This window comes from Elgaria multicarinata, chromosome 8 (genome assembly GCF_023053635.1).
Source record: "Elgaria multicarinata webbii isolate HBS135686 ecotype San Diego chromosome 8, rElgMul1.1.pri, whole genome shotgun sequence".
Taxonomy (NCBI): domain Eukaryota; kingdom Metazoa; phylum Chordata; class Lepidosauria; order Squamata; family Anguidae; genus Elgaria; species Elgaria multicarinata.
In genome coordinates this window covers 71790740-71811872 of record NC_086178.1, presented here as the reverse complement: position 1 = coordinate 71811872, position 21133 = coordinate 71790740, and the positions used below count along the sequence as shown (strand labels likewise).

The 21133-nt window shown below is 40.8% G+C and overlaps 1 protein-coding gene across 6 annotated transcripts in view; it reads right to left on the bottom strand.

Moving 5' to 3' along the window:
* TACC2 (transforming acidic coiled-coil containing protein 2) overlaps positions 1-21133 on the bottom strand; it is a 157354-nt gene that overhangs the window by 83539 nt on the left and 52682 nt on the right. For all 6 annotated transcript variants that reach the window (XM_063132753.1, XM_063132754.1, XM_063132749.1 and 3 more), the window contains one exon: positions 10028-10168. In XM_063132753.1, the coding sequence (XP_062988823.1) occupies positions 10028-10168 (141 nt within the window). The remainder of the gene's footprint in view (positions 1-10027; positions 10169-21133) is intronic.

Below are 21133 nucleotides of genomic sequence, written 5' to 3'. Positions count from 1 at the left end.
GGAAGGTGCTGCTGCATCTGTGACCTGATTGTGGGTCCCTGATTGATAACTGATTGGCCACTGTGTGAACTGAGTGCTGGACTAAATGGACCTTTGTTCTGATCCAGCATAGCTTATTTGATGTTCTTATATTCCTAAAAGAAAGGGAAAAAGCTGCCAAGGTTTGGGAAGAACAGCACACTTCAAAGTTGTTCCCTAATATCAGTTTGCTCAAATAGGCCTGGTTACCAGCTGAACTCTTTATATGAATGATTACTAAAGGAAAGCCTTTGCTCAGTTATGAGTTATGCTTCTTACTTTTATGGCAGACAAGTCTAATACGCTGCACTGCAGGATGAAAGCCTCTAGCCAGCATGATGCGGGAAATCAGACTGTTAAGTCTCCTCCGGGACTTAAACATGAATCTATGGAATTGCGATGAGTAAAGAAAGCTAGCGGCCATGTCAATTTCAGGCAAAGTCACCTAGAACATGGATCTATCTATCTGGATACTAATCCAAATATTTCTCCAAGGCAACTCCTTAACCTATGGACTATAATTCAACAACTGTTTTATCACAAGGTGCAAGTAAGCTGCCAAGCCAGATGCTTCTGTCCTAAATGTGTTCTGCCAGAACAGAAGAAGAGCCATCCTGAATCAGACCAAGGGTCCATCTAGCCCAGCACTCTGTTCACACAGTGGCCAACCAGGAACCCACAAGCAAGGCATGAGTGCAATGTGACCAGCCACTAAGGAACACAAATGAGCTAAAAAATCTTGGAATTCGTTGAGCCAGAACCTTTCCTCAACACCATCAGGATGCAGTGAGTTCTGGGAGTATTCTAAATGCAATGATCTATTTTTTATTTTAAAAAAAAACAATTTTGGCCATGCGAAAACCTTTCAAAGCAGAACCTTATCTAGAGGGCCTGGTAGAACATATGCTTTACATCACAGTTATGCTTTACATCAGAGTTGCAGAACCTCAAGCCTTGTTTGTTGGTTTCCCTGCCTTTGCGTATCCCTCCACCCATTCTAAAAAGTTAAAATTTTATTTATTTAAAATATTTATATCCCGCCCTATATCACTAAGATCTCAGGGTGGTGTACAGATAAAAACATACAGTATAAAACAATATACACAGTTAAAAACAAATTAAACCATAATCCAAGTTAAAACAATATATAATTTAAAAGCAACAGATGCAGTTAAAACAGTTAAAACAATGTGCCAATGAGTTTAACCATCAAAGGCTTTGTTAAAAAGCCATGTTTTTACTTGGCGTCAAAATGCAATCAATGTTGGCGCCAATCGGGCCTCCAAGGGGAGGGCATTCCACAGTCGAGGTGCCACCACAGAGAAAGCCCTCTCCCTTGTCCCATCATAATGTATATGTTGCATTGGCGGGATGAGGAGAAGGGCTCCTCCAACAGATCTAAGGTCTCGGGCAGGCATATATAAGGAGAGGCGCTCTCTCAAGTATCGAGATCCCAAGCCATTTAGGGATTTAAACGTCATTACCAGCATCTTGAATTCCGACCGGAAGCGTATAGGCAGCCAGTGCAGTTCCTTTAAAACCGGTGTTATGTGGGCTCTGTAAGATGTACCTGCCAGCAGTCTAGCTGCTGCATTTTGCACTAGCTGCAATTTCCGCGTCGTCTTCAAGGGCAGCCCCACGTAGAGTGCATTGCAGTAGTCTAATCGGGAAGTTACCAGTGCATGCACTACTGTGGCTAGGTTGTCCCTGTCCAGGAAAGGCCATAGCTGGCGGATCAGCCGACGCTGACCCCAAGTACTCCGTGCCACAGAGTCCACCTGTGCCTCCAGTGACAATGATGGATCAAGGCGTACTCCCAAGCTACGTACCTGCTCCTTCAGAGGGAGCGCCACGTCATCTAGAACTGGCCCCTTACCCAATTCCAGGACTCGGGAACCACCATTCCATAAAGCTTCCGTCTTATCAGGATTCAGCTTCAGTTTATTGGCCCTCATCCATCCCATTACAGCCTCCAGGCACTGGTCCAGCACCTTCACAGCCCCAGCTGACTCCGACGACAAGGAGAAGTAGAGCTGAGTATACTCAGCATACTGATGGCACCCAACCCCAAAACCCCTAATGACCTCACCAAATGCCTCTTCTAAGTCTTAGTTACTGGCAGTGAGAGCCTTAAGCTAAAATATGCTGGTATTTTTGGCCCCACCTCTGTTGCTTTGACCCCACCCACCACTGGAATGAGGCCCCCAAAAGCCTCTCTGGAATGGAATTCAGCTCTTGGGCTATAAGTGGTCCTGCACCCTTCCTTGATATGCAAAAGATCCAGCTACCAGGGCTGTGGAAAATCTCTGTCTGAGTCCTAGAGCAGTGGTCTTCAACTGATCCAGACCTGAGACCCACCTTGGACTCTCAACCTGCATCATGGGACCCACTTTCACAATTTTCTCCATGCCCAAGCCCACATTTGGGTCATGACCCACCACTTGAAGATGACTGCCATAGAGAGTCCTGCCAGTCAGAGTAGGGAATATTGAGATATATGGACCAATGCTGTGACTTGGTATGACTGCTTCATATGTTTTGCTCATCCCTCGAGGGGTTCCAAGAATGATAGACAGATTTACCACTTCCCTACTTGGCTCTGTACAAGCAGGTTACATCTCCCATTATTTTTGTTCCCTAATTTGCAGCCAGAAAGCAAAACTGACAGCCTGTTACACGTATTCTCCAGCAATTTCTGTTGTTTGGTCCATCAAGAGAAAGGGCATCTCTCTTCCTAACCACCACTAACATACCAAAGGCTACCTTACAAATTTCTAATATAATCACTAGGCAACAGCTTTTGTTGCCCAACGTTTATCAATGATTTCAGTACTCTTAATATTTTATCGTGAAATATCATCCTGCAGTTTAAACCTTTTGTCCCTTGCATCAAAGAACAATTGGTCCCTAGCTTCTTTATAGCAGCAATAAAATATTTAAATCATGTCCCTCTAGGAGGCAAATTGGGCATGAACTTCCCCAACCAGGTAGGAAAAATGGGGAGAGGGGGGTTCTTATTTTAAAAGGACTGTGCTAGCAAGGGCTGCAGAATGGGGTGTGTAGACAAATACTGCACACTCCTCCCACTCTCCTCCACAGCTTATCACAGCAGTGATAAATAGGAACTTAGGAATGCAGCTGGTTCAGAGTCAGATCATTAGTCCAGTATTATTGACACTAATGGACAGTGACTCTCCAGTTTTCCCTCCTTATCTGGAGATGCTGGAGATCAAACCTGGGACCTTCCACATGCAAAGCATGTGCTCCAACACTGAGCTACAGCCACTTCCCCGTTCCTCAAAAATATGTGTTTAAAAAAAGGTTACTAGGTCTAGAAACCAACTATCATTTTTGGATGAATTTGAGGATGAAGTCTGTGGCAGGTTTGTGGTGTCATACAGACTAGATGCCATTTAGACCACATTAGGTCACAGAGCCATTTGAATGAGCTTTCTATTTCTAAGTCAACAACAAAGTACATTAAATAAGTTTAAAACATATGATATGTGTGTGTATTTCCTCTTCCTTTTCCCATATGTGGAGTGAGAAAAAAGGCAAATGAGCGCCCATGAGTGTATCAATCCAACATAACAACAAAGAGAAAGAGAGAGAGAGAGAGGGAGGGAGGTATGATACAGGCCATGTTCCTCATGTAGACACTAATTTCTTTTGCTCCACTGCTATCTCAGATCAAACAAGTTTTAAAAGGTACTACAAAAAAACTTCTGCAAACCTTCTTAATCAGTGATTCTAGTGGGCTCAGAGATGCCTTTACAATACCTCCTTCAACTCTGGGAAAAACAACACTCTATTGTCTCTTTCCAGAGAGGATGAACAGAATCCAACCATAGTAAGAGATCATTAGTTTTAGAAGTTATGTAAGGAGTTTAGGCTCTGAAATCTTCTGTACCTCAAATTCACAGAAAAAGTAAACAAAAAACATGTGAAAATGATGTCTTCTGGGATACATCTATGGCTTCAATCTTCCAAAGGAGAGTTGCAGTTGAGAAGGAAAAGAAAAAGGTAAGGAAATGAAATAGTACCTGCAAGGGACTGAAAGTGCAATCCTGTACAGATTTACTTGGAAAAAAGTTTCACTGTGTTCAGTGGGAGTTGCTGGGTAGCAGAACTTCAACCAAGCAATTATGCAGCACCAGTTGCAGCATATACTCTCCCTGTCTCGCAAGCCATCATTGATCCCACCTATTTTTTGTTTTTTACTCTAGTATGCTCTGGGGAAAAGGTAATGAAGAAAAATAAGACTTCAGAGTAACTTTAAACCGATACCCCCATTCATTTCAATGGGTCTACTCTAAGTAGGACTAACATTGGTGAGAACCGAAAATAAATAAAAATGTGGATTAAAGCACAACAACAGCGCAATCTTATACATGTCTACCCAGAAGTAAGATCCATTGAGGCTTATTCCTAGGTAAGTAGATTGCAGCATGAATGACGATAACCCATATTAAACAATCAGCAAATTCTTTCCCAGTTTGAGTAAGTATTTTGAGATTTGCCACACGTAGGAGGATGCTTTATTGTTTCATTAAACCAGATAGGGGAAGACTGGGGATTAGGAAGATTGCTCCAATACCACAGGATACCATTTTATGGCTACCAGAGGGCCAGTATTTCAAAAGGATATATGATCAGTAAGATCACTTGCCCATTTCCAGCATTTTTCTGAAACTGAGATCTACAAGCTGATAATTACACTATGCAGAAAGAAGTGACTAGACTTTAGAAGTCAGTTTCCCAGAAGAGTGGAAATTAACTGTCATTGTATGATATCTTCTGTTAGAATTAGCTAAACAGCCATACCCATTTCCCATGGAACTTCTTTTCCTGATGAAACGTCACTATCCTAGTCTATGTGGCAGGGGTGGGGAGGGATGGGGCTGCTGCTCCCAATACACGTGTAAAATTACCACCACTATAGTCAAAAGATGTCAGTGATAAGTCATAAGGATCTTCTCCACAGAATGCAAAATAGTTTACAAAAGGTTATCCTATTCACATGCCAGACAACTCCAGTTCTAAATGTGAAACAGCTATTTCGTATGCAATGACTCTGTATTGCTTATTTGACAGGACACAACACATGCTCTTATTTTTCTTTGAATAGTGGAGCCTCTGCAAGGTAAATTTGAGCATAATGGCAAATAATCGTTAGACAGTAATATATTTGCTTTTCATGGGAGTGTACAAATGTTATTTGATATTTTTGCCTTGTAGGAAAGTCTCATGGGTAATACTGCAATTCTTGCCCACTCTTGTACATAACACACAGAGAGAATTTCATTATAATTTGGCTCAAGGAAGCATTGGCATGCATGTGTTTTAATATTTCTGCTCATTCAAATGAGATTACTGGTGGAATGGCATTTATCTCACTGAAATCTAGATATGTACAATTAAACAATAAAAAGTAGTAAAAGAATAGATCAGAGGTCCTCTTCTAGCAGTTACATTATAATAGTCAATATGTTTTACACAGCTTGGGTTTGATCCATCCTGTCAATAAGCCATGAGAACAGCTCTGTCCTCCTAGCATTCTTGCAGATTCAGTGCAGACAAAATTATGTAGCGCGCTGCTTAAAAAGGACAGAAAACTGTGCCTTGCTTGCCTAGAAAGAGTGCTGCTTTAAACTAATACAACAAAAGCCTCTTCTTGTTCCAAAGGCGTGTTAACATATCACAAAGGACACATGTTGTGTCTGCAAAAACTTTGACTGAGATCCCCATTTTACTGGAATGTTTTGCTTATTTCTCATCTTGCACCACTTCGAAAAACAAAAACTTTGATGAGCAGATATGTTTAGTTGACTGTTCTTTGTTTCCTCAATGGAATACTGCAGTACCAAAGCAAATACTTTGGTTAATGTCTTTGGGGTCAGAAAGAGATGGTGCTGTGATTGCTACAAACCATCCTGAGCCCACAGGTTAGGGTAGGATGTAAATATAATAGATAAAATAAAACAGAATTGTTTCTGCTTTGAACTCATCTATCCCATTGTTTTAACTTGCTCAGTGTGGTGACCATATTCCTCCTCCATCTCCTTTGGACTCCTTTCCCATTCCATATTACGCTTAAACTAATACTTCACACTTTTCCTCCTCACAATTTTTCTTCTATATTTGCCTCCTCATACACTTCATGGTAATATCCTAATTTACTCTTTAAACCACCTGTTTTCTGTTCCCTCTCTCACTTGCTGCTCCTGGTGCTTGAAGTCACCTCTACTTGTCTTCCACCTAATGGCTGTCTAGCTAAGTCTCCTCCAAACTGGTGACCTCCAAAGATGTTGTACTGCAGCTTCCATGATTCCCAGCCAGCATGCTGGCTGGGAATCATGGGAATTGCACTCCAACAACACTGGAGGGCACCAGTTTACACGAGGCTGAGCTACCTGCTTCTGCCTCTTCTTTTAAGTTTTTCAACAATACATGTCTAACAAAAAGCAAATTCCATTAAGGTCAATATGATATATTGCTAGGTAACTTTATTCTCATGTATTTAGATTGACAAATGGTTTTCATCCCTTCCTGATCCCAATACCTTCCTGCATCTGTCTTATTTAGAACAGATCCTTGTGATATAGGGAGACAAATGTTTTAATAAATGAATACATGGGATAACAAAGCTGTGTGACTGTTGTTTGATAATACAGGGATTAGGTGCACAACCTGCAGGCCACAATTGCCCCCTCCCCCAATGCTTTACCTGTTTTTCCCTTGATCCCCTCCATTTTCTCATTATTTATATATCCATTTCATTTCTATATCACCCAACAGCCAAAGCTTTCTGGGTGGTTCACAAAAACTACAAGCTACAAATACAAGATAATGAACATTTAACAACAACTAAAACAGCTAAAAACAGTTACACTAAAATACCGGACTTGATAAAAACAACTGACAAATGACCCATCATACGCTGTCAGATGCCTGGGAGAAGAGTACAGTATTAACTTAGTGCTGGAAAGATGACAACAATGGGGGGCAACCACTGAGAAGGCCCTCTCCCTTGTAGCATTTGGAAGAGAGCCTCAGATGTTGATTGTACCATCTGGGTGGGTTTATGTCATACAGATCACACTTTCCCCACTATTACTACCAGTGAAGAAAGAGCATTCTGTATGAGGATCACAGGGGTGTCCATGCACCTGTGTGAATGGGCATGCCTTTGGCCCCTTCAGCCAGCATCATATGTGGTCCTTGGGACCAAAATGTTGTACCCTCCTGCTTTAACTCTAAATGCCTGTACAATTTACAAAAACTGGATTAGATGTTTAATCTTATCACTCCTCTTAAGATCAACATAATCCTTTCTCCTTCCTGCTTCTGTGCTTTGAAACAAAAAGAAGAAAAAGAAAGCCAGAGCAATTGACAGCAATGTCTCCAGAAAGACACATATATAGAGGACAGAGTATTGCCAGTAAGTGCCTGGGGAACACTAATCAATTCCCTTTAGAAAAACTACATCGGCAGTCAATCTAATAGAAACCCCATGATGCTGTTGTGTTCTTTCTCCTAATGGAGAATAGCATTAAGCATAACACCAAGAACAAAACACTGATGTTTTAGGTCTGCTACAATCCATTTCAGGGGACAGTTCAAGGCATGCTTCAATATTCTACAGCGTTTATGTAGCCTCGAGACATCTGACCTCCTGCTGCTATTCGCTGAAGTGGAAGCAATCGCAACATATCACTTTTTGGTGATTTTCATTTCTGCTAATTGAGGCATGATAGATGTGTACATTTCTTGCAGATTCTGCTAACACACAGGGCAGTTGTCATAAGCTGCCAGCTTGAATTGGTGGGGTGGAAGAAAACATGTCCTCTAGGGAATGCATGGCTCAATATTCTCAGTTCCATAGTGTGACCTTTCTATTAATAGGGCTGCAAATTCATAAGTCACATAGCTGTTAATCAGCATTAAAACTGATGCCCCCCCTTTTTTTTTTTGCACCTGACATAGACATGAGCATGTGTCTCATTTCAGCTGGGGTTTAAGACTAGGGAGGGGGAAGATTACAGTGAAAGCAAAGCCCTTTGATTCCAAATTAGAAAGTCTTTCATCACATCATGATTGATAGCTGGCTTTTGTGATCACAGAAACATCTGGACAAAGATTTCATGGAAGCAAAATGAATGGCCATTCCTGCAACTGACATGATGGAATACTGAAGTCTCATGTGTTTTGGTAATATTTGTACTTGATATCTTCTTTAGCTAGGGTGATTTATGGGGGAGGGGGAAGCCTAATCCACTACAATTGATTTGTGGTGAGATAATGATCATAGAATCATAGAATAGTAGAGTTGGAAGGGTCCTATAAGGCCATCAAGTCCAACCCCCTGCTCAATGCAGGAATCCATAAAGCATACCTGACAGATGGTTGTCCAGCTGCCTCTTGAATGCCTCTAGTGTGAGAGAGCCCACAACCTCCCTAGGTAACTGGTTCCATTGTTGTACTGCTCTAACAGTCAGCACTGTGAAATCTATGATTTGTTGTTAATGGGCAACTACTGTATATTTTACTTTGTCATTTGAATTTTAATAGATTAAACTTAAATAAATTTGCACATTATCTACACTGTAATATAGATGTCTTCCTTAGCATATTAAAGGAAGGTCATAATTCATCTAAAGGAGCAATCCTATGTGCCCCAGACAGCATCTAGGGTAGGTGGGCATAGGATTCTTCAGTTTCCTGGCTTGAGCCCAGAGCCAGGGAACTGCACTCCCCTCCCCTTCATATCTGGCACAGAGGAAAATGCACTAGTTGCCTCTTTGCGCTGGCACAACACAGCTTGGAGATGGAGGGAAAGAGGTGTTTCCCAGGGGTGGGGAGGGCAGGAAACTAGGAACATGGGGGTATGAGATATCCCCATTCTCCTTCCCTCTCCCTCCCCAAAGTTTCTGCTAGATGGGCAAAAACCTACCTAAAATTATTATTATTATTATCAATTATTATCTATTATTATTATTATTATTATTATTATTATTATTATTATTATTATTATTATTTGTATACCGTCCCATAGCCGAAGCCTATGGGCTAAATGCCATCTGGCTAAATGCCTGGGAGAAAAGTCTTGACCTGGTACCGAAAAGATCACAATGTCGGCGCCAGGCGGACCTCATCAGGGAGATTGTTCCACAGTTGTTCCAAATGCAGAACCGGAAGCATGAGGTGCCTCCTGTTCTGCATTGGATACACACAAGCCTCCAATTATGGAAGCTTATGAGCACCCAGGGCAAATCCCATAGGATTGTGCCCTAAATTTATTAAATGGAAATATTCTCACTGAATTTTTCTTTTCAGCAATTTTGCCATATAGAACAATTATCTATTAAAGTCAAAACAATATCAAAACAAAAAAGTTCAAATCTCATCTAGTATCACAGATGATACAATGTTAACAATGCATTGATTTCTCACTCATGGTAGTTTTTATAGACGGGCATGATGGGCTTTGCCAGATTCAGGAATTTCCTGACAATTGAGCATGTTTTAAGTATGACTGCTTTCTGGATGTTGGTGTGGATGTATGTTGGTAGGCCCAATTTGTGAAGGTTTTCTGTATAGTTTTTTGATGTGATGCCAGTGACTGGTGTGACTAATAGGATAATTGTGACTTTTTCCTGTTGCCATAGTTCTTTAACTTTCATGGCCAACAGTGTATATTTTCCTCTCTTTTCCTCTTCCTTTTCTACAATATTTTTGTCATTATTTTATTATTATTATTAATCATCATCATCATCATCATCATCATCAGTTGTTGTGTTATTATTTGGTTTTATAAACTGCCTTGAACACATTTGGCAGGTGGTAGGTATAAAAAATCTACTAAATAAATAAATGAAACTAACGAATAAATAAATAATCTCAAATAATAAGCCATGGCAAGATTTGCAACATAAGACCAACAACGTATTAATAACCAAAACAAGATACGCCCCAATTGGGTCCTTTTGCCAAACTGAATGCATATTACCTCTTGCTTTCCCCATGCAGTCTACTGCACTCTTGGGCAGATTGCTCTATCTCGGTAGCTGGTTCTAGAGTCAAGGATCTTGGGTCAGGAACAGATGTGATGGTACTTTCAGTCCTTTGGCAATCCCCAGGCTGAGATATGCTGCAAGATAATAAGTCATGATTACAAAATAGTAACTTCTTTAACATATTGCATTGCTTATCACCACAGAGAGGCCAGATTAATGTTGGTCTCATGGTTGGCACTCCGTGGAAAATTTAGGACTGCGGCTGCACTGCTGCTAAAGCTAAGCAGCTGTAGACTTGGACAGAAATATCATGGGAACCCCATGTACTAAAAGAAATGGTGATATCATAGTTTAGAGACAGAATTTTTATTTGGATAAATACAATCATCATCATCTAATTATATCTATCACAGGGCAAACATCCATTTTGTACTAACAACAATGAGATAACCAGAATCAGAATGAATATGGATTGTTCCCCAACCGGGTGTCCTCCAGATGTTTCGGTCCATGCTAGTTAGAGATGATAGGAGTCGTAGCCCAAAACATCTGGAGGGCACCAGGTTGGGAGAAGGCTGGACTATATTAACAAGACATTAACATCTCAAGAATTTTAGATGATGATGATTTTACTGCAACTGCTCTAACTGTAGGATTTCAGTTTCTTCTACCTTACCGTAATACAGGACTCAGTAGTTTTCAAATTTCAGTAGGAATATTGCACCATTGTGATATTTCACTTCGTGAGTTTTTGAAGTATGAAAATACCTCTATTGTCAGATTATTGAACAGGTGCATACAGGTGGTAAGCTACATGTGTATATTTTTATATAGGAGTGCCCTCTATTGATCAGAAAGCAAACAGCACTTGGATAATAATACAATTGTAGTGTGGTCATTTGTAGTTAAGATACAAAAGGCTGAACGTCAATGAAAAGAGGCAATAAGCCACTATCACATGTGCATATAAAATAATCCTTCTTCCGTCAGCTTCAGAACAAGCAATCAAAATAGGAATGTGCCATGGCAACATAGATGACATTCAAATATGGGACAAAATTCCAGAGGGGCAGCAGTGCTAGTCTGCTGCAGCAAAAGAGGGGGGGGGGGACGAGAAATGAAAAGGAAAAAAGAGAGTATTATGGCACCCTAAAGACTAAATATGGAGTTTCCCCGATGGAATGAACCAGTCTGGGTAAACGTTGCTTGCTTGTCATTACAAATCATCTAGGAATTTGAAGCAAGGGAGAAGCAGTGAGCGGCAGGGTGGGGGAAGGATGGGAAGAAACCTATTTAATTCTTTGTAGGACTCATACCATCAGCATCGTGATTTACGTTCTGGAACTGACATATGAAGTTTGTAATGTGCATACTTAAAAAAATCAAACCACCACACACCGGTGCATATGGCAAAAATCATAAATGAACAAAAATCCAGGTCTGTTTGTTCTCAACCAATCTAACACTCCCTATCCCAGACTACCAGTACCCATGCAACTCCAACAATAAAATGACAAGGATTTACTTAGCATCAGTATATGGGTATTGCAATCTGCGTCCCTCCATTGCCTCCAAGTTTGCAGACTTTGCAATTCTTTCCATTCCTATTTCCTTCATTCTACACAGCTTCCTTCTATTCTCTTCCCTCCTAAGACAGGAACTCCCTGTACATCCAGTGCTGGGATAAATGCCATCTCTCTTCCGTCATCATAGACATTTATTAACATCCATGGTTCCAAGATCAGATTCAGTTTGGATGTTTATACAAAACGGATGAAAGATACTTACAAGCCAACCTTCCCCCAATCTGGTGCCTTCCAAATGTTTTGGACTATAACTCCCAGCATTCCAGACCATTGGCCATGCTTGGCCAAGAAGAAACCAGGCTTGGTAATGATCATTCTGGATGCTAGCAGTTGCACAGATTCAGAGTAATATATCTGCCTACATTTCTTTGCTATGCATTAATTGATACTGGACTCAAGGGTCATATTTTCAAATAAGCTAGGATAGTATCTTATAAGAGAGAGGCGGTGATAGAACCGCCCAGAGAGCTTCGGCTATTGGGCGGTATAAAAATGTAATAAATAAATAAATAAATAAATAAGAAGGATTGGAATCACCTCTCTCCCCCCACCCTCTCTGTCTGTCTGAACCATGTGAGCCAGTAACTTGCTTTTTTAAAATGAAATTTGAGAGACTCTTCAGGTACCAACATTACATCCCAGATAGCAGAAGCCTCTATCCATCTATGTCAAAGATGCAGAAGTGCACAACACATATAGCCTTAGCTTCAACTTCTGAAAGGGACCAGTTATTTGTTAGCAGGGAAAGCAGAAGCAGCAGAAGTATAAGACAAGGTAACTAAACTCGAGTAAACTAAACAAGGCTGCTCTTCAATACTACAGATAAATGGGCAAAAAGTTTCTCCCTAACATATCTTTCCCCAATTATATGCTCATAAAGCCAAAACCTTTTCATAGTAAACAGAAGAGGCTTTCCCAGAGGTGCTTTTCACATTCTGGGCCTTTAGGGTGTGCTATAGGCATGTTTTGCCTGAAACAGATTTCAGGGGTAACAATTAAAGGTGGCTATCATGCAGACCTTTCAAAAAGTTATAAACTGGCCCATGCCTGGAGGAAAGGAACGTAGCTGCCATTCATCACCAGCAATATTACAGACACTATCTAATTAGGTGCCCCCGAGAGCACCAACAACTCTAGGTGCGTTATATCACAGTGAGATGGTTCAGATGCAAAGCCAAACTATGGTCTGCTTGGACATCCCAACTAACACCATTCAACAAATGTAGTTTTCAAGTAGCCAAACCAAGCTCTGGAGCCATGATTTGATGCTACTTTGCAAACCAGAATTTGAAACAACAACTTGCAGCTTGATATTACATCCAAACTAATGAATCACGGTTTGGGAAGTTGCTCTACCCATGAAATATACTGTTCAGGAGATCATCCAGGTTTCATTGGAAAAGGTGGAGGAAAGATTGAAACTGCAGAAGTTAGAGCTTGCCTATATGCCTAGATCTGAAATCATGGTTTGGAGTCTAAATTACAGCCTGTGTAGTACACAGTGCAGTGTACTATATGCACAAGGTGAGCAATCCTCAAACTCACACGCTCCCTCTGTTGCCTCCTCTTTCGGCATGTAAAAAGAGATCAAACGCTTCTACTTTTGATTTAAAGCAACAACAACCAGAGTTCCCCATTACATCTAAACTTCGGTAGCTTAAAGACAGCAGGATGAAACCAAGGTTTATGATCCGACCTATCACTAACTGGAATTGAAGCTAATCAGTGTTACCAGAGCTTGAATGTAATAGGGAACTGTAGGTAGTTTAAAATCAAAGGCAGACAATTTTAATCCCTTCCTTCTTTTCACACAAAAGAGTAAAAGACGTTACAGGGTAGTGCATGACTCTGTGGTTTGATGCAACTAATGCAGGTAGGGGAAAGTATTGTATCCTGTTACATCCAAACCAAGTATTGTATCCTGTTACATCCAAACCAACCCACAATCTCTGAAACAGAGGCACTTCCTTAAGGAAAGCTATTTCAAGCTTGCTAAACAAGCTAAAAACAACTGTACAGTTGCCTTCACTAGACTGGAAAGGCCCTCAATACAATGATCTCAGGGACATTCTTCTCACTGACCTTTCCTAAAATTACGTGATATCACAAGAGTATTTGTTCCCAATGTATTTTCTAGTTCCATTTCTGAAATCAAGCCCAATGATTAGCTAATATGCATGGATATATTATAAACACAGAAAAATACAATGATTTCCTTTACAATTTTGCCCAGTGCTTATTTCTTAGCTTCCTAGGTTTTTTTTTCCTTGGCTAAGTTTTCCATTGACCTTATACGGTAATAAAATGAAATATACTGTAAATAGCCATGTGCAGTCTGTGTAATACCAACATCGCAGTTACTTCAAGAACAATATTTGGATTAAATGCTGGGGAATACTTTCCAGGAGAACAAGCAGGGCATCAGAAATGCCCACATCAGAATCCCTGTAAATTAGATGATAGGTTGATAGGCTTTTCTTCATAATAAAAATAAAACAGCAGAAAAATCCATCCAAATCTGTGGGGGAAATGATGAAGGCTGTAACACATTTATTGTGAAAGAAACCTTTGTTGGCAAGATGGAGAGGGCAGAAACGTTATGTCATGGTGGCATCAAAGCTTTTCTCTACACTAAATTACTTTGCAGCAGCCATCTGTAAGTTGCTATTCATCTCATGCATAAAACTTTATTTTTTAATATCTTGGGAATTAACAAGACGAGGTTGCTGAAAGAATGAAAAAAAGAACAGCCAGACATTTTTGTTGTTGTTGTTAATCTAAAGAAAGCACACAAATTAATGCCTTCACCCAGGAATGAAGCTGGGTTATATAGAGAGCTTCGGCTATTGGACGGTATAGAAATGGAATTAATAAATAAGGCCACCTGGTGCAGATCAAGGTGGCGTAGTCTGCAGGAAAAGACCAGAAAGTGTTTTGTAGGCATGATCCCATGTTAGAGGTATGATACTTAAATTATCTGATTCAGCAGAGGATGCACAACACACCCCAGTTGCACGTAACCATGTAAAAGGAACTGGAATCCTGCCAACCAGATGCTTGGCAGCTAAGGATGAGCAAGAGGAGACTGAAACCAACTTTCAGTCCATTTTCCCTCCAAAAGAGTTGATGGCAGAAACCACGCTTCTTTCTTTCTTTTAAAGCTTAATTATTATTATTTTTTAGACAATCTTAAGCGCTACTACGGATATACTGACTGTTAAATCTGTTCGGTCTTTCATTCCGTCGTCCGCTTACTGACTGAATTTGATTTTTTAAAACAAGTATTTCATTCTACATGCATTAATTCACATTAATGCAAATGTGCACTTGTGCAAAAGCAGTAATTCACATTAATGTCAATTCGCACTAATGTACATTTGTGCGAATGCAAATTAGTTCAAATCCCCTTTCCCGATGAAAAGAAACTGGTCCACAAGTCTGCAGAATCTGCGTGACTCGGAGAAAACTTGGTCCACTGTGGAGTCCAGAGGTCGGATTTATAGAAATCTGAATTCACTTGAAACTGTTGCAGATTTCTCCAACATCCCTAGGGCACTACAAGCCTTAGTTTGCCAAACTAAACACAACAGCAGTGTATCCAGATGTTTATCTTGAACTGGTGCAAAGGGACATGTGCGGGACCCTCACCTCACCTGTGGCTTGTCACCTTACACTTCTACCTTCTAAGCACTTTATTCTCAATCAAGGTCAATTCTGATAACAGAGTCCTGTCCGTGCAATTTAGAAATGCACAGATCTTCTGCAGCCGTCACTACTCACATCTAGTCGGACCTTTATCACAACTACCCCTTTAGAATTAAACCCAGCATATTAACCATTTACACACAACACAAACAAAGGGACTGTTCAGACAACACACCATGGTTAGGCCGCCAACCTTTTTGCAGTAAATGGTTAATGAGTGTGGTTATGTAGTCACCATGTTTAGGAATGGTTCACACAACACGCTAAGCCATATACTTATCCACCATGGCTCAGCGTGTCATCTGAACAGGGTCAATCTTTTTTTAAAAAAAATCATCACTACAAGTCTTTTCCTTCAAGCGTGCACATCAAAGAAAAATCCTTTTGACGAAAGCAGATTTTGAGAAACAGTCACTTCAAAAGGTTACAAAGGCAACATTTTTGTGCATGTGTGTGCCGTTGTATGATACCTCAGCAGAGCAATGTAGAAAAGTTGTTACAACAGAAAACCCACTAAATTCTTAACTCCTGCTCACAGATCTTTCCTGCAAAAAACACGTTTTTCTATATTCTGCCATACTAACCATGTCAGTTCAAAACCATTCTTGTGGTGAAACACAATCACCAAAATGTTTTCCAAAAAGGAAACATGCTTAAACCAGTATTTTTTAAAAGAAAAAAACATACCGACATTGTTATTTTGTTCTAATCTAACCTCTGCCATGGGCTCATTGGTTAGCTTTAGGCAAGTCAGTTATTTCTCACCCTGCTTTGCAAAGATGAGGACTTCTAGAATCATAGAATAGCAGAGTTGGAAGGGGCCTACAAGGCCATCGAGTCCAACCCCCTGCTCAATGCAGGAATCCACCCTAAAGCATCCCTGACAGATGGTTGTCCAGCTGCCTCTTGAATGCCTCTAGTGTGGGAGAGCCCACAACCTCCCTAGGGCTTTTGTGCAACCAAACTGCGATGAGTTTCTGGAAGACTTCATGTATTTGTCATTCAACCTACTGATTCTCAAACAACTTTGAATTTGGGTCATTCCTTTTGAAGTACTTCTATCTTCTGGTACCTCAACCAAATGCCAGTCATCTGACTTGGTGGGTGGGAACCTCATGTGCACGCACATCAGAATAGGGTGGCTGGCTGGAGGTGAATGGATATTTGAACAGAAGAAGTCTTTCATTTCATCTTCACCCCACTGTCTCTCCTGCCTTAAGTCCTACTCACCCACCCTCTAGGCCCGAGAAGGAAGATGGGTGGGCAAGACACAAACATCAGATAAGAGATTAGCACTGCTCACACATCTAAAAAGTGCCATCCTGGTTGCCCCCAACCCAGTTGTCCAATATTTTGAATACTAAGGCTGCCCCATCGTAGCTGTTTACTTAGACGTAAGATAAACTGACTTGGGGTGGGTGGGTACTCCCAAGTGAACACAGGATTGCAACCTTAGAAAGCAATCCCACCCATGTCTATTCAAGCATAGGTTACACCAGGTTCAACGTGGCTTACTCCCAGGAAAGTAGGTAGCTGATTGCAGCCTTCGCCTCACTGAAGATAGTCCATTAACTGCAACTTACGTATTAAGCCATCAACCAAAAAACCCACACTGCTCTTGCGCAGACATTTCTAAAAATGTACTCTATCTAATAACTATCTTATGTGGCAGTAAAGTATCATTGGGCTGTTTTCAAAAGTGCAAAGGGGCCAATTTAGGAGTATGCCGGATAAGTGCCGTTCACATTCATGTTAAATCTGAATCCTGGCACAGCTCATCACTGTCATCTAAACGCCCTTAAACAGGCAAGTTTGGTATGCAAGGAAGCGTGGGTAGGAAAAGGAATGCCACGTATGGCCAGAGAGGCAGGACAGCCACTTCATAACAGTTGCTCTCATGCTCCAATGGAGGGTGGACAAAGAAATGCCTTTAACTGGATGCTTGAAGTTTACACCCTTTATTATCTAGGTATTATTTCTTTTTATTACAGTCTGATGCTTGGGCACTGTCTCTACAACTGCCTTCCCTAACCTGGTGCCCTCCAGATGTTTTGGACTACAACTCCCAGGGTTCCTGACCACTAGCAATGCTAGAGCTACACCAGTCTGATGTAGTGGTTAGAGTGTTGGACTGGGACTCCAGAGATATGGATTCTAGTCCACATGAAGATCACTAGGTGACTTTGGGCCAGCCGCTGACTCTCAGCCTAATCTACCACACACAGATATGTCACCTTGGGCTCCTTGGAGGAAAGGCAAAATATAAATGTAACAAATAATGCTAACTGAGGCTGATGGGAATTGAAGTCCACAACAAGTGAAGGGCACCAGGTTGGAGAAGCCTGCTTTACAGCATCTGTTACTATGTCCCAAAGCCATAACAGAAATATGACCTAGTACAGAGTCAAAACACACACATAATAGGAAGGAGACAGGGTTCATCTTGTAAGGCCACCTATCTACTGGATTGCCTGCATATTTACACTTATTCTATGGGTTACCAAAATTGTGGCCAAGCCAGCTAGAGAAACAGGTCATAGCCCTGAAAAGCATCTAAAAATACTACTACGCTAATTATGCTTCTAAAAACACACTTGAAGGACTGCCTGTCCCTATCTGTACATACCTGTATATTAATGCCTTCAATGGAGGGCTTCCTGCAGGTGTTCATGCTAAATGAAGTGAGGCCTTCTCGGTGGTGGCGCCCCAGCTGTAGACCACTCCTCAGAGTGCTTCACTGAGCACCTTCCAGGATCTTTTTGGTACCAAGCAGACTTTTTAAGATATAATTTTTATCTTTTTATTTATTTATTTACATTTCATTTTATTCTTTTTATTCTGTTTTATTCCTTTTGTAAAACGTCCCAGGATTTTGACTGAAGGGCAATAGAAAAGTAGTTATAATAAATACATGCACTACATATATTTATTATAACAATTTATTCTTCTTTCACAACTGCCTATTTGCCAAAACACTAGGTAGCATGCATAAAAAGCCAATCAATCAGTCTAAACCAGAGAGGCACAATCTATTCCCCATGGGCTGCATGCCGCTTCCCAACCCCAGCTGTGTGGCCTTCCCTAAGACCCCCAGCAGCTACTTCAAAGCTTTACTGCTGATGACAAAGGTAGGGTCACTAGGTGCTAGGAGAGGCAAAAGCTTCTCCCAACCTCCAGAAGCCCCATCTCTGAGATTGCTGTTTTTCTTGCTGCTGCTGCTAATGGCAGATAAACTACAATCTCCCTGGAAATCCCCAGGGGCTCTGCCTTCAAGATCACTGCATTCCCCCCCACTATTAGCAATAATACAAATAAGTGATTAAAAACAAGATGTCATTAAAAAGAACAACATCCATAGCTTTGGGAGAAATGATATAATTTTAAACATACATTTAAAAAAAAAACACATTCAAATTTAAAGCATGAATAAATAAGACTGCAAAGCTGAGTTAAGCAGGTCTGTTTTGGTTGAGGATTTCAGAGCACTGGGGCTGCCAGCAAAAAAGACCTGCACTGGGTCTCCATCTATTTGACCTCTCATATACATTTGGTAGCAAACCCTATTGGGAGCAATGAGGCTTTCGCCTGAGTAGACATATATAAAATTGGGCTGAAAGCTTAAAACCCAGCTTCTTAAACTGCAGGACAACTAGAGTAGGTAGTATGTGTGCCAGATCTTCTACATGGATGGGCAGTGACAGGCCTTGATCACCCGTCCCCTCTTCTTGCTCCCTCCTAAGCTGGGCATAGAGGGCGGATGGAGCTCAAGCCAAGCACGAGAGGGGGCAGTGAGGAGAAAGAACCTGACCTCTCATGGGACCTAAGCAAGAGCCCATCTGCAAATCTCAATAGACAGCAAATGTGTTCATATGTCCATCCCCCCAAAAAGATATGGCAGGCCCAGGTCATGTAGGACTTTGGGGGAAAGCAAACCTCTGTCCACCTAGTTCACATTCCAGAAAAAATATCCCTCATCTGCTTTTGTTATATGAGGTGAAGTTTTTCTGGCTGCTGGCCTGCCTTCATATTCAGGAAGCTACGATATAGTGCTTATATTTAGCATCACTAGCATTGCCCTTCCATGCATCTTCGCAATGTCTAATCAATACTGAATTTACAGATATGCCCTGTCAAATAAGACTGTCCTTCATTCAAGGACACCAGCCCTTCAGAGAACACCAGGGGAAATATTTCACAAAACTGCATACAAATTGAACTCCAACATTGTACACAGAATACCACCACAGCCCTGTAATCTATCATCTTTTACACATTTTGGCCTACAAGAGTTCATTTGACTCTTCCCCCCCCCCCCCCAAATTTTTACTTTCTAAATTGGGCTCTAGTATAAACTCCCACTCAATGCTATAGTTAGCATGGTAAGCTACATTGAACTAAATGATACTTAATTCTGAACAAACATGTATAGGATTGGACTATTAAGGTACAATACTATGAACATTTATATAGGGGTAAATATGATTTACTTCTGAATAAGCATATCTAGACTCATATTTAACTGCCCATTAATTTCAACAACACGCAGGCATGCCTAACGTTCTCTAGATTGGCTTGGGTCAATAAAACCTTACATGTCTATGACCACCCACAACAACAATCACCTGGTTTACATATGTAACAAAAAGAGCTGGTAAAATCCTAAGGTCCTAGAACGAACTGTACCAGTTGGAGGGTAGGCAATATTGTGTCAAAACGTTCATTAAAAAAAACACAACTCCCTGCAAGAAGAAAGGTTCTAACCTAGTTGCCCCACCCCCACATCTTCTATTTTTAAGATTGTTTTTCTACATAGCAGAATATTTAAAAATGTGACTCTCCCATCTTCAGAATGCAGTAGGACACCTCAGGACCTTATTCTGCTGCATGTGTCATTACAGCTTGAGCATGTCCTACCAGCAATTCCATGTTCTTGGTGGGTGCCCTATGACTCTGGGCCACATTTGTCTTGTAAACCCACCGTTGACAAGAGCCAGTGCTTAATGCATATTTTTATTATTCTGTGGTTAAGACACAGGAAGACGCTTTATTTATTTTTATTTATTTATTTATTTATTTTATTACATTTATATACCGCCCCACAGCCGAAGCTCTCTGGGCGGTTTAGGCTCACATACTCCCCTGCTCTCTTCCACGGACATTCCCCCACTCCCTTTTCAACATTAGCCAGAACTGACATTATACCTGCACTGAAGTGAATGCTAACCAGGGTTTGCAAGCCAATATTTAACTCTGGTTTCAAAATTTGGGAGGAGGTAGCACATAACCCCACAGGACACTCACTATCTCTTAATCATGATTAAGACACAAAATATTTTGTCTGAATCAGACCCAAGTCTGGTAAATATGCACCTTTTTTTTCTTTTCTTTTTCTTTTTTACAAGGACAGCACTGTAAGTGCTGATCTAGCCCTTTCAAAGAAGGAAAAAATGGGTAACAACACCAACCAGACTGCTCATTGCACCTACACAATTTTCTTAAAACTTTGCAAATACACTTTTACAGCACTGGAACACACAAGTCTCCTGATATTTATTTAAAGCCACGAAAGCAATATTATGTCTGCTTCTCATCACATTACTTAAAAACAGGTGTCCTGTAAGACAAGTATCTGCACTTACTCAAAAAAGCAGAAAGAATAAAATAATCTGGAAAGGCCTTCAACACTGCTTCCAGAAACACTGGTTTCAAACATTGCTCAACATCAGAACTATTTTGACCCTGTGACACTGGAAAAATCCACTGCTTGGAAATGAACAAAATGTCTATATTTAATTCAGGAGATTTTAC